We start from the raw sequence: 13,245 nt of genomic DNA, 5'->3' as shown, positions 1-13,245 counted from the left end.
CTTAAACTTTAACATTCCTCCTGCCTTGCCTCATAAGTACTTGGATTTTAATTCCTTATTTGCCACCTGAGAGCTGGGTGACCCTGAGCTAAGGCCCCCTGGGCCACCTACTGCTTTGTCTGTAAGCTGAGGCAGTCCTGACCCAGGACTGTCACAGGATTCCCTTTCCCTGACACTGTGCATGTTAGACATAAGGACACAGGTTAGATGAAAGGCTTGGGGTTAGATGCACAACAGTGAGCCATTTCTCTTATCATTTCCAAGAGTCCAAGAAGCACCTTCCCTTCACCCTGCCCCAGGAAGCTCTGGTCACTTTCACAAACCTGTGTGGCCAGGAGTGGTGTTGCACGCTTTTAATCCCAGCACTCAGGAGGCAGAGGCTGGTGGATCTCTGTGAGTTTGAGCCCAGCCTGGTCTATATAGTGAATTCCAGGACAGCCAGGACAAAATAAGCAAACTTGAATGTGTACATGCCTTACCTGGGAGCAGGTTCAAAGGCAGAGTCTCTGGGCAGATGGGGTGAGCCTGGACACTCTGATCTAATTCACATGAGGGAACACCCTGGCTCTTGCTCCTGGTCTTAGGTGATACTGAGTGGCAAAATTGGAAGGCAGGGTCTGGAGAGATGGCTCAACAGTTAAGAGCACTTGCTGCTCTTCCAGATGACCTAGGTTCAATTCCTGGCACCCACGTGGCAGCTCACAACGGTCTATAACTCCAGTTCCAGAGGATCCAATACCTTTTTCTGGCCTCTGTGGGCATTGCACACAAGTAGTGTACAGATACACATGCAGGCCAAACATGCATGCACATAAAATAAAAATAATTGAAAACATTCCTTTAAAAATGAAGGAGTGTAAGGCAGTGGTTCCCAAACATACTGCAGCTGGCAACCATGCAGGAGAGCCGGGTACAGGACCCCTCAAGTGTCTGGTTCAGGAGGCCTGAGGGGCCTGTGGAGATGCTTTCCTGCATGTCCCGGGGCTCTCTAAGGGAGCAGAAGCCTCGGAGTATGGATGTGGAGGGAATGCCCTACACCAGGCTCCCCAGCCTGGGAGCTCAGGCAGGACATCCATGGCATGGTTCTGGGACAGAGTTGCTTCTTTTTCATGGAAACTACACAAAGGGACAGGAGGGATTCCTTCCTGGGACCCCAGGCCCCACCCCACCCCCGACTCTCCCTGCAGAGGCACTCACAGGCTTCATGATCCAGGTGATTCCAGGGTTCTTGCGGAACTCCTCCACAAACAGATGGTACTCACAGGGCATCTCAAAGGTTTTGGGGAAGAAGTCACACTTGGCTGCCTCCACCTTTCCCGCCTCGCGCTCCAGCTGCTTCCGGAACCTCTTCAGGTTCTTTACCATGTAGTTCTTCCTGGTAAGCTGGGCAGCAGGGCACAGGGGAGGCGGTGAGCCTCCTGCTCCCTGCCTTGCCCCCCTCTTTTTTAGAAACAATATTTCATTACCTTTATTGGGGGGCACTAAAATGAGAGAAAGAGGACATGATGACCGCTTTCTGAGCTTTTATCCTCAGCAGTAAGTTTCCACTTGCCCCAGGTTAGGACATTTCCCTCCACCCATATACCACAGAGGGAAAAGAGTGTTGGGGGACTACTCTGACCCTAGTCAACCAACAGCTACTTCTGTAACCATGCACCAAGGCTGGGGATCCTATTACAATCACTTCCGTGTTTGTGGACAGAAATAACAACCCACCCCTGTAACAGAAGGTACACTCGGACACCTTAAGACCAATGGAGGGCCCGACATAGTGGCCCACCCCTTTAATCCCAGAGACAGATGGAGCTCTGTGAGTTTGAGGCCAGCCTAGTCTACATAGTGAGTTCCAGGACAGCTGGGGCTACATAGAGAGACCCTGTCTCAAAAACAAACAAACAAACAAACAAACAAACAAAAGACCAATGGAAGTGTAGGGGGAGTTATCAAGATGGGGATACTTGAACCCTAGAAAAACCCCCAGGCTCCCTTAGAGTCAGCAGCACCCATCTCTGGCCCCCCCCCTGTCTAGAGAGCTCTAACACTTGCTAATAAGCTTTGTTTTTGTTTTGAGCCCTTTTCTAGTATTATGATTATTTAACTGATAGAACCCTCTAGAACCAGAGGTCAGAAAGCAATCTCTGGGAGTCAGTCTCTCCCATTATATGGGTCTTGGGGATTGAACTCAGGTCCTCAGGCTTGGCTACAAAAGCTTTTACCTACTGTGCCATCTTGCTGGCCCTCCTGCGCACCCAGCCTCCACCCTCAGAGTAGCAGGAATAGTCAAAAGGACTCCAACAGACAGCCTGCTGGTCTGGAACCATTCACACTTCTCAGGCATGGAACCTGACACTCACCTCATAGTGGTTCCGAAAGTGACTGATCCGCACATGCTCATCCATGTAGGTGTGGTCAAAGTTCTCACGCAGCCAGCTGACGTCACACCAGTAGAAATCCCACTCGCCTTCACTGCGGTGAGGAAGACAAGGGTCAGGACTGAGGACTGAGGCATTGCTGGGTCTCATAGCACCTAACATGAGTGGGTGGAGGGCAAGTGCTGGCCACAGCGGCTGGCTTCCCTGAGGCACCAGCAGATACAGCCATCCTGAGCCCAGAGGGCCTTATATAACTTCTCAACAGACTGGTCACACCTGCTCCAGTCCCCACCATTTCCTAAGGTGCAGGGTGCGCCCTGCTTGAACATCCTGTCCATCACCACCCACTGCTGCCTCTGCAGGCTGCATTATAGGGTGGTGGAACAATAAATCCACCCTCTCTGCCCCATGCCCTGCTACTTTGCTTTGGATTTTGATTGTCCCCAAAGGCTGGGGTGTATCATCAGCCTTGGCATCACTGAAAGGTGAAGGAGCCCTTGAGGGATGGGGCCCAGAAGAAGGATGTTAGTCTATTGAGGGACATGCCCTTGAAGGGGATATTGGGCAGGCTCTTAGTGCCTCTCTGGCTCTTGACTTTTGGCTTTTGGCTTTGCTTCCTGGCTACCATGAGGCCCCACCATGCTGTTTGGCCTTGCTATAGGTCTAAGAGGAAAGGGCCAACTGATCTTTGGCTAAGACCTCCAGAATCAAGTAAACCTTTACTTAAAAGGGGGGGGGTCTCTATGTAGCCCTGGCTGGCCTTGAACTCACAAAGACCCACTTGCCTTCACCTCCCTAGTGCTGGGATTAAAGGTGTGTACCACTACTGGCAGCATCTTTTCTCATTTTTAAGTTGATTGTCTTAGAAGATATTCTGCCCAAACGATGGAAACCTGACTAAATACTCTCCACTCTGCTTTTTTTTTTTTTTTCCTATTGAGGCCAATCTGATAATACAATTCCAGTTAGGCCTCCTACTGTAAATAGGAAAATGAAGCCTAAGGCTCATAGTAGGCTGAGTTTTGAAAAACGCCTTGAGGGATCTGAAGTCGAAACATACAGCAGTGAGTAGGTGGCTACCTGGAGTGATGAACGGAACCGGTCCTGACCTTGAGCAAGTCAGAAAAAATGTCATGGTCTATTGTATTTCCCAAAGGCCTACACTGTCTCTTTCATCCCAGCGGCTGCAGGCTACAGAGACCCGGAGAAGCCATGAGAACCTTCTTCGGCAGATGGTACAATGAGTTCTCAATGTGTGAGCAAAAATGACAGCCTTTGACTGCTGACACGCGGTGGCCTTGACATGGTGCTGATGCCCCAGCAGCACGTGGACAAGCCACTCCGCTGTGGCTCCTGTGAACCCTGACCTGCATGCGGGAGCTGCTGGCCAAATGTCTGAGTAGCTGAGCACTGAGATTTCTATAGAGCAGGGGGAGCAGTGGCCAACAAGTTCCGCTGGGTGTTGAGTTTCCAGAGACTCAGGACCAGACTGTCTCTTAGTTCCTCAGCCGCTCAACGAGCGTTTCTCCTGGATGCCAACCATGCATAGGAACCTGGCCTTCGGGGTGCTGGGTGCTGTGGAATTCTTCCGTCCCTTCCACTGTGTGGAAATGTCTTTGAGCATGTGAGCTCCGTATTTCCAACAAGCTCCAAATGACTTTCTAAAAGTTTAATAACCACATCCCTGCTTTTAATTGAGTGTTAAGTGGGAAAATAATATGTACTGAGACAAACTGGTAATCACTGTCACATGATACAAAAGGCTGGTGTTTAAGTAGGAACCAGTGAGTCTCTGGGGAAATCCCAAGTAAATCACATGGGCTAGGATAAAAATGGCCTGTGGGATGGAGTGGCGCTGTCAGGAATTACCCATCTCCACGGGTCAAGAAAGCAGAAAAGGATCTGCTTAGGGAGGAGAGCCAGCAGGATGGAGGAACAAGAGAAGTAACGGGGACATGAGCAAAGTAGAGTGACGTTCATGTGTGGCAACACCATCACGAAACTTACTGTTTGGGATGCTAATTTAAAAATTTTAATAAAAATTTCCCACTTCCAGATTTTGTTCTGAGTTTCTTTTTAAACAGGCTAAGGGGTTGAATAGATGTTTTCTGTAGAGAGTTAGACATGACTCACATGCACAGGAAAATGTTATCATTAATCACCAAAATATGAAAACCATCATGACATCCCAGTAAACATGTACCTGGATGGCAATTTTTTTAGATGGATAATAATGAGCATTGGCAAGGATGTGGAAAAACTGGGGTTATGTATGCTGCTGCTAGAAACATAAAATGGAGAAGCCACTTCAGAGGATTCTGATACTTCCTCAAGAATTTAAACACAAAGTTACTACAAGATCCAACAATTCCACAATAAAACATATCCACTCAAAATTTGTACATGAATGTTCACAGACTTTATTTATAACAATGTTAGTGTGGAAACAGCCCAAATGTCCATCTGCTAATGAATAGATAAGGAGAATCTGGTATGAAATGGAATATTATTTAGACAGAATAGGGGTGGGGATGAATAGCTGATGTGTAGCCTAGAATGCATGAGGTCCTGGGTTCTGCCTCCAGCACTGGAGATGGGGGTAAGGTGCTGATGCAAATGAATTCATGCTCAACATGGCTGCGCCTTTGAAACGAGACCAGACAAACTGGGCAAGGCGGCTCACACCTATAATCCCAGCACTCAGGAGGACCGCTAAGGGTCTGAGGTCAGCTCAGGCTACAGAGAGAATATCAGGCTAGCCAGGGCTACTAGTGAGATGCTGACTCAGGAAGGGAGGAAGGGGGCAGGAGGAAGGGAAGGGAAGAGAGGGAAGGGAAGGGAGGGAAGAGGACAAAGGGTAATTGTCCAGCTCCGTTTGTATGAGGTGTTGAGCAGAACAGATTGAAGTCGAGGTTGGGCTGTAGGGAGAGGAACTTGGGAGGAACTCCTGGAGGGCGGGGTTTCTTTAGGGGAAGAGGAAAATGTTCTGGGGTGGGACAGTGAGGATTACACAATGTTATGAGCATAAAAGACAGGAATTGAACTAGGCCTGGTGGTGCAGGCCTGGAGTCCCGCGCTCAGAAGGTGGAGGCAGGAGGATCAGGAGTTCAAGGCTATCCTCGGCTACATAGTAAGGCTCAGGACAGCCTGGACTATAAGAAAAAAAAGGCATGGAACTGGTTTTTGATGTTTTTGTTTTGAGACAGTCTCACTATGTTGACCAGGCTGGCCTTGAACTCAGAGCCCGGCTGGAATTGTATCTTTTTAAAAAAGGGTTTATTTTCTGATGGGTGAAATTACCTTTCAATAAAAAGGGGAGAGATGAAGGAGGGGATGGCAAAAGGTGACAGGTAGATCTTTCACCGTGGGCTGTCACTGTCATGGCTGCCCTGAGCTCTGGGCAGGCTCTGGGCAGTTTGTTCTAGAACTGTCTCCTGAGGTTATGTTCACTGGAAGACAGCAGTGGGATCCAGGAACACGAGGATATGAACGGGCAAAGTGATCAGCACCTCATCACTCCCAGCATCCCTGGGGGGGGGGGTCTGTCCGTTTGCTCATCTGTACGCGTGGAGGCTGTCTCCAGGGGTGCCAGTGAGAGGTGGGGGTAGGTGGGGGTAGGTGGGGGGGTGACAATGACAAAACACCTGGCCAGATGTTGCCAACACTCCAGTAAGCTTGACCAAGATACATCTTGATCCCCAACAATCAAGACAGAAATAACTGCACAGTGAGGAACTGTGAAGTGTGTTTCGGGGCGAAGCAGTCACGAGACTGGGGAGCAGAAGGACCCTTTGAAAGTGACCTTTCAGCTGAGATCTGAAGCGTAAAGAGGGCAGTGGGAGAGGGTTGTAGCAGAATGGGGCCCCAGGGCTGGAAAGGGCGTGTTCAAGGATGTGAAGGAACGCCACGGAGGAAGCAAAGATGTCAGAGCTGAACATGAAGAGCGGGCTAGGACCCAGGAGAGCCAAGGCTTGTAGAACAGCATGGGCTGGAATCCATCCTGAGACTGCAAGGTCTTCATGCACATACCTCCATCATGCTCACTCTGTGTGGCCTTTCTTTTTTTTTTTTCAGAGCTGAGGACCGAACCCAGGGCCTTGTGCTTGCTAGGCAAGCGCTCTACCACTGAGCTAAATCCCCAACCCCAAACTCTTTAATAATGGAGGAAGATAGTAAATGGCTAACAAAGGCCAGGGATCCTTCCCATTCTGTCATCCTTAAAGTACCCAGATGCCTGTCTGGCTCCTGAAGTGGTTGCTGCCATTTCAGGCTTCACATCCCGTTCCTCATCAGGAAGCAGGGAAAGGGATGTGTTCGGCCACATCTGTTCTAAGTCTGAACAGACAGGCTGATGGTCTCAACCAAGACCTAACTGTTTATAAATGTGAGTCTGCCAAGACTTGGGTTCACAGGGAATGAAGAGATGGAGAGGCGCTGGCCTGTGGGTGCTTCCTGATTTGACATCTCTTCAGGCAGCCAGTCTAGGATGAGCCATTGAGGATGACTCTCAGTGTCAGCTTCAGATTCCCTGCCACCTGACCGGAGAACAGAGGCTGGGAGAGACAGGTGGGGCCCAAGGACACCAGCAAATGGGGACAGTTTCCTTTTCTCTGAACCACCTTCCAGCTCCTCACTCTCCTCTAGCTTGTGCCCTGATTCTCGGACTCATCCTACAATACACGGTGCCTCTGGCTCCAGGGAAGGGAAAGCCGTTCTGTTCCCAGGATGATTAGGAGATGAGCAAGGCAAACCCAGAGAAGCTGCCACTATCATCTTCATTAGCACGGAATAATAATGAGAGGGCCACCCGGATGCCACCTGCCACAGCAGCTGACCATTTCCGGTGGGCTGATTCAATCCATCTCCTGCCACATGAAGCTCTGGGCTTCAGAGCACTTGCTCACTCCTTCCCTTGCTCATGGAGAGGCTGCTGGAACTGGGTGGAGCCAAGCTGAGATTCTGAAGACAAGGCATTAGGCACACACCCTGCTCAATGGCTCAATGGCTTTCTGTGCAGAGCGCTCTCAAAATGGCATTTTCATTACTCTGTGCCTTGGTTTCCCGCTAGTGAAATGGGGATCATAATAGCATTTGCCCGGAAGATCTGAGGTGGAAGATCAGTGGTGTGGTTAAGAGACAGTTTGTGTTAAGTTCTACAGGGTGCCTAGGAGGCTTAGTGACCAGAACACAATGAATTGCTCGTTGGGTGCCTTGACATGGTTGGCTGTTGACTCCCTATCCCTCAAATCTATGCTCCTCTTTCTCCACAATAACAGAAGCTATCCTGGTGACAGGTGAAACAGGATCTCACCGTGTAACTCTGACTGTTACCATGAGACCAGGCTGGCCTTGAACTCTCAGACATCTGCCTGCCTCTGCCTCCCAAGCGCTGAAATTAAAGGTGTGCGCCACCATACCCAGCTGGAATCTTTTCATTTACCTGGGAACATGTGGCACACATTATCCAGACTTCCTTGCAGTGAGGTGTGGCACGTGGCTAAATTCCACCATGGCTGCTGAGGGGCAATCTCATTCACTGATCTCACCTCATCCCTGCCACTGCTATTTGAAGGCAACACTGAAGTTCCGCCTCAGTCATGAAGATGAGGCTTCCCTCAGAGGAGGGCAGGATGGAAAGGCTGAAGGAGATGGGCTCCACATTGTGGTAGTGGTGAGGGGCATGCTCTGCCATCTCCGAACTTTCATGTCAGGAACTTCGCCTGCCAAAGTCTCTTGTGGGTTTCTGTGACACACACTCAGCCCTCAGTAACTGCACCTACTGCCGCGTGCCACGTATTGTTGTCTCTGTCACTGTCCCCAGAGCTAACACAAAAGAAGAGGTGAAGGCCTGCCAGTCGGGTCCCTCACTCTAGGCTGCAGACTAATAAGTGGCAGGGGAAGAGCAGTCCTTGGCCAGGCTGGTCCCTGGTGAGCTGGGCAGCAGGTCTGTGAGATCACGTTCCTTGTTTCTGCTGAGAGCAATGAGACACTGGCTGGGCTGGAGTCCTACAGGGCACTCACATGCTGTGTTAGTTTTCTCATTGTGGTGCCCAAAATACTGGACAAGAAGCAATGTAAGGGAGGAAGGAGTTGGAGGGGGTACAGCCCATTAGAGTGGCAGGAGCATGTTGGTCAATTCTCCGAAGTCAAGAAGAAGGAAGGGATGAATGCTGTTGTCCAGCTGTCTTTCTCCTTTTTAAATTCAACCTGGGACACACACACCCCCCGCCCCCAGCCCATGGGATGGTTCTGCCTACTGTTAAAACAGATCTTCCCACCTTGACTAACCTAATCTACAGACACCCTCACAAACATAACTAGTGGCTTGTCCCCACAGATGATTCTAGGTCCTGTCAAGTTGATAAGTGATAACCCTCGCACGTGCCATAGGGTCTTACACAATTGGCCAGCACCTAGAAAGGTATCACATCACACTAAATGTTTGTAAGGCTTAAATGCAATAGTGACGATGTCAGCAATGCATGCAACACACTGTGGTGCTAAAGAAACCTCACATCCGCTTTAGGGCAAGTCCAGGAGCTACCAAGGAGCTACTGAGAGGAAGACAAAAGGAACCCAGGACCTGGGAGACCAGGGAAGAAGGGCTGATTGGAGGGAGTAAAAGATGTCTTACTCTTTCACTTCTACCCATCCAGGTCTGTGGCGTAGGACGTCCATCAGTGTGTTCATGAGTGCGGTCTTGAACCGAATTAATGTTCTCGGCTCTCTGCAACATAAGACAGCAAAAAACATGCTCAGGACCGTGACTTTCCTAGGATGTCCCCAAGGAACGGAACAAAAGGGAGGAAGAAAAGCCACGTTCTACCTGCAGATACCACAGGCAGAAGTGCTGCATCTCAGAGCTGGGTACCACAGCCCGCCAACACTTAGACTACGCAAACCGAGACTCAGCATCTTTGAGCTTTTGAAAAATAGCAAAGCATACAGTGCATGCCTGTAATCCTGGAGGCTGAGGCAGGAGGAATGCCATGAGTTCAAGGCCACCTGGATTTCAGAGTGAGTTCCAGGACAGCTTGGACCATAAAGTGAGACTTTATCTCAAAATAACAATAACAATAATAATAATGGCTGGAAAGATGGCTCAGTAACTAAGAGCATCCTGACTGCTCTTCCAGAGGACCTGGATTCAACTCACAGCACTACATGGCAGCTTATAACCATCTATAACTCCATTCCCAGAGGACCCCAGTGCCCTCTCTGGCCTCTGTGGGTACCAGACATGCACAGATTACACAGACATGCATGTAGACATAATACTCATGCACATAAAAAAAAATAGTAAGCCAGGCATGATGGTGCATACTTGTGATCCTAGTCCTTGGGAGGCGGAGGCAGGAGGATCAGTTGAAGGTCATCTTTGGCTAAATAGTTTGACGCCAGCCTAGGCTGCACGAGACCTTATCAAACAAAATAAAAATAAAATGATTTTTAAAAACCAAAACACATTTCTCAAGTCTGTACTATGTGCCAGGCAAGTCTGGCTGCCTCCAATGTGCTGTGACTAATTCTTACATGACGTGGTAAGTGTTTGCAGATCCCCTTCCCAAGCATTCAGCTGGGGAGATGGAGCAGACGTACCTTTCCCTGTTCCTCCTACTAACGCAGCTAAAAACCCCAAACAGTATGTATAAGCAATGTAAGAAGACTGAACGGTACACAGGGAGGCTGCCGTGGACCAAAGGGATAGCACTAGTGACTTACCCAGCTTCCTTCAGGCCTCTCCATGTCCCAGATGTGGAAATGAAAAAGACAGCCAGTGGGCATCCAGAAATGCTAATGGCCATCGGCCCTGAACAACCTTTAAAGGTAGCCTGCTCTCTCCAGCCTAGGGAAGCCCAAGACAGAGCAGCCTTCCACAGCAGAATGTATAGTAATAGCTCCACTCTAGTGAAACATGGAGAGAACACCTGCTGTCTACCTCCAGGGGTGCCAGCAAAGGTCAAGTGGGGAGTCCTCACTTCTCATGAGGTTGCATCAGTGTAGCCCAATACTGGCTCTGTCACTGGATGGTGCAGAGGAGGACGAATCCAAGGCTGAGGCTTTCATCTGCCTCAGGCAGTACGAGTTCGAGTTGTCCCGTACCATAGGATGCCAAGGGTTGGGGAAGCCTGAACTTCCCCCATGCAGGCATGAGGTTGTCCCTCCAACTCTGAGCTGATGTTAAAGATCACAATTACCAATTAATACCACTGAAAACAATTGATTGAATCAATAAAATAAAAGTTCTTGAAAGACCAATAAACTTGGAAAATCTATCAGCAAGACGGACAAAGAGAAGACACTGTTACCTCCAGGTGGGCTGAAATGGGGGGGCACTACAGACCCTACAGATACCACGACCACAATAAGAGCACACCAATGCCTCTGCACACCTAAGTATGGCAGCTGAGAAGACATAGTCCTCGAAATGCCCGGGACCCTACAGCTCTCCCGGTGTGGCACACATTTGAGTAGCTGTATATTCCTAGAGAAACGGAATCCATTGTGTGAAAACACCCCCAAAAGATGGGCCTGGGCCCACAGGGTTTCCCTGAAGAATAAATTCCTTGAGACGTCTGTTCTGCACTGTCTTCTGGAAAAAGGAAGAGTGGGCCCATCTGTGACATTAGTGTAACCTAATAGTGAAATAGGATGTGAACGGTTAACGTAAAAAACAAAGCTGCAGGCTAGGGCCTGGTGTGTGGCGAGCCACAGAGCACCTGCTTAGCATGCAGGAGACCCTGGGTTACACTTCCATCACCAGACATACAGGTGTACACATGTATGTTCATAAACATACACCAACAAAGGAAATTCATAATACAAAAATAAGAATTACACTTCATAACCGAGTGGAATATTTCCAGTAGGCAAAGCTGGTTCACTGTTAGAAAATCTAATTGATACAACTTATCACAGTATCAGATTCAAAAGCAAAATCACATGATATCGATTAAAGCAAAAAAAAAAAAGCATTCCCGTGATTCAACCTCTAAAAGACCAAATTAATATCATTAACACTAGACTCTGGATATTAAACTTACAGTTTTGGGGGAAACAGAGCAAACGGACAGATGGACAAACCTAATAACTGACAGATTTTACCCCCTAGGGTCACAGGTCATGAGTGGCCCTGGGAGTTTCCTTCCAGCTCTCTTTCAGGGGACACGATCTTCTCTTTTCCAGCTAATATATCTTTATGGATGGGTTTTCTTCTGATTCTCTAACAGAACAACAGATTGAATAAAAAATATTTTTTAGACATGCATAGTGGTGCACGCCTTTGATCCCAGCACTTGGGAGGCAGAGGCAGGGGAATCTCTGTAAGTTTGAGGCCAGCCTGGTCTACATAGTGAGTTCCAGGACAGCCAGGAGTACTTAGAGAGACCCTGTTTCAAAAACAAAATTTTTTTTCCTTGAAACAGAGTCTCAAGTAGGTGAGGTTGGCCTTGAGAATAACTGTTCTCAAGTAACTTTAAAAAGCAGAATAAGAAGGTTTAGCTAGAAAGAGAGCAAGTAGAACATTACAAAGGAGTACCTAATCCTGAACAAAAAGACAGCTTCAAAATCCACCAGATAGGTGAGATTATCAAGCAGCAAATACCTAGTGTCCACACGAAAGTGGGAAGGAATGATAATTACCACACAGTGCAGATGGGGAGCTGAACGTGCAGCGATTCCGCCTATTAAAACCACGGGCAAGCTGGAGGGTGGTGGCGCACACCTTTAATCCCAGCACTAGGGAGGCAGGGGCAGGTGGATCTCTGTGAGTTCGAGGCCAGCCTGGTCTACAGAGCGAGTTCCAGGACAACCAAGGTTACACAGAGAAACCCTGTCTCAAAAAATCAACCAAACAAAAACATAAACACCCACTATTGTGTTGAACACATGAATCCAGCAAGCCCCTAAACACTGGGAGGAAGCAGCCATTGTACTGACAGAGGCCTCTGGAGAGGCCTTGCAGGTCAGTTCTATTAAGACTGAACTTGCAAAAACTCTAAATTCAGTACTTCGGCCAAGTATGTTCCTAGGTGTGTTCTTAGAAGCACGTGCAAGGACCTCTGTCAGGGACTGATTGCTGACCTTTGCTGTGGAAACAGCACGCTGCAGCCTGCTCATATCCCCTAGGCACTCTCCACTCTGTGTGTGCCAACCAGAGGGCCTTCCCCCTCAGCACCTGAACTTCCCTCTCCTCACCCGAACCCCCGCCTGGGGGTCACTCAGGCCTAGAGCAGATCTGAAGCTGTGAGGACTCAACCTCCCTCCCCCACCAGAACACAGCCGTGGGTGGACTTGGAGCCACTCTCCAGCCCGGCTTCCAGGGTCTACCCTCTCTGGGCAGATGGAGCCCACTGGCCTCAGCAACACCAGTTTCCTCTCCCTGGTTACCTGCTCCCCACCACCACCACCATCACCACCACTTCCTGGTGCTTCCTGGAATCACCTTCCAAATATCTTGCTCTGGGTCATTATCTGGGGTGTGCTATCTGGGGGACACACCCAAGACTTTCACAGGGAACCAGATAAGGCAGGTGTCTAGGGTCTGCTATGGGACAGCCTGGGACAAAGTTCCACATGTTCAGAGCCCCACTAATCAATACTAGGACTACAGTTTTTGTGTTTTTAATTATGTTTTTCGAAATTGCAATTTTATGTGACGAACGCAGGGTGCAGAGGAGAAAGGAAACCAATAGACTACTTATATCCCCAGCTCCTGAGCAGTCAGGGGTGGCCTGTGATATGGTTATGAGCAATAAGATAAAAGCACAAGGAAGGCTGAGTTCCTGGGAAAGTTTGGGGGGATATGCCCTGAACCCCGCCCCCCCCACCTCTTCCTGTCTTTGTTGTTATTGTTGTTTTGTTTTTGTGAGAT

General features: G+C 49.0%; 1 protein-coding gene across 6 annotated transcripts in view; it reads right to left on the bottom strand.

The window, feature by feature from the left end:
* Ttll9 (tubulin tyrosine ligase like 9) overlaps positions 1-13,245 on the bottom strand; it is a 49,916-nt gene that overhangs the window by 24,549 nt on the left and 12,122 nt on the right. For 5 of the 6 annotated variants that reach the window (XR_009378932.1, XM_059261648.1, XM_059261650.1 and 2 more), the window contains exons 3-5: positions 9,007-9,099; positions 2,355-2,466; positions 1,198-1,383 (exon numbers count right to left, since the gene is read on the bottom strand). Coding sequence is in view for 5 of the 6 variants with exons in the window: in XM_059261648.1 (XP_059117631.1) it covers positions 1,198-1,383; positions 2,355-2,466; positions 9,007-9,099 (391 nt within the window). In the remaining variant the exon portion in view is untranslated. Of the gene's footprint in view, positions 1-1,197; positions 1,384-2,216; positions 2,330-2,354; positions 2,467-9,006; positions 9,100-13,245 lie in introns of those variants that run through there. The other variant, XM_059261653.1, reaches the window with a different exon arrangement.

Source organism: Peromyscus eremicus, chromosome 4 (assembly GCF_949786415.1).
Source record: "Peromyscus eremicus chromosome 4, PerEre_H2_v1, whole genome shotgun sequence".
NCBI classification, from domain to species: Eukaryota; Metazoa; Chordata; class Mammalia; order Rodentia; family Cricetidae; genus Peromyscus; species Peromyscus eremicus.
This window is presented reverse-complemented; position numbering and strand designations above follow the sequence as displayed.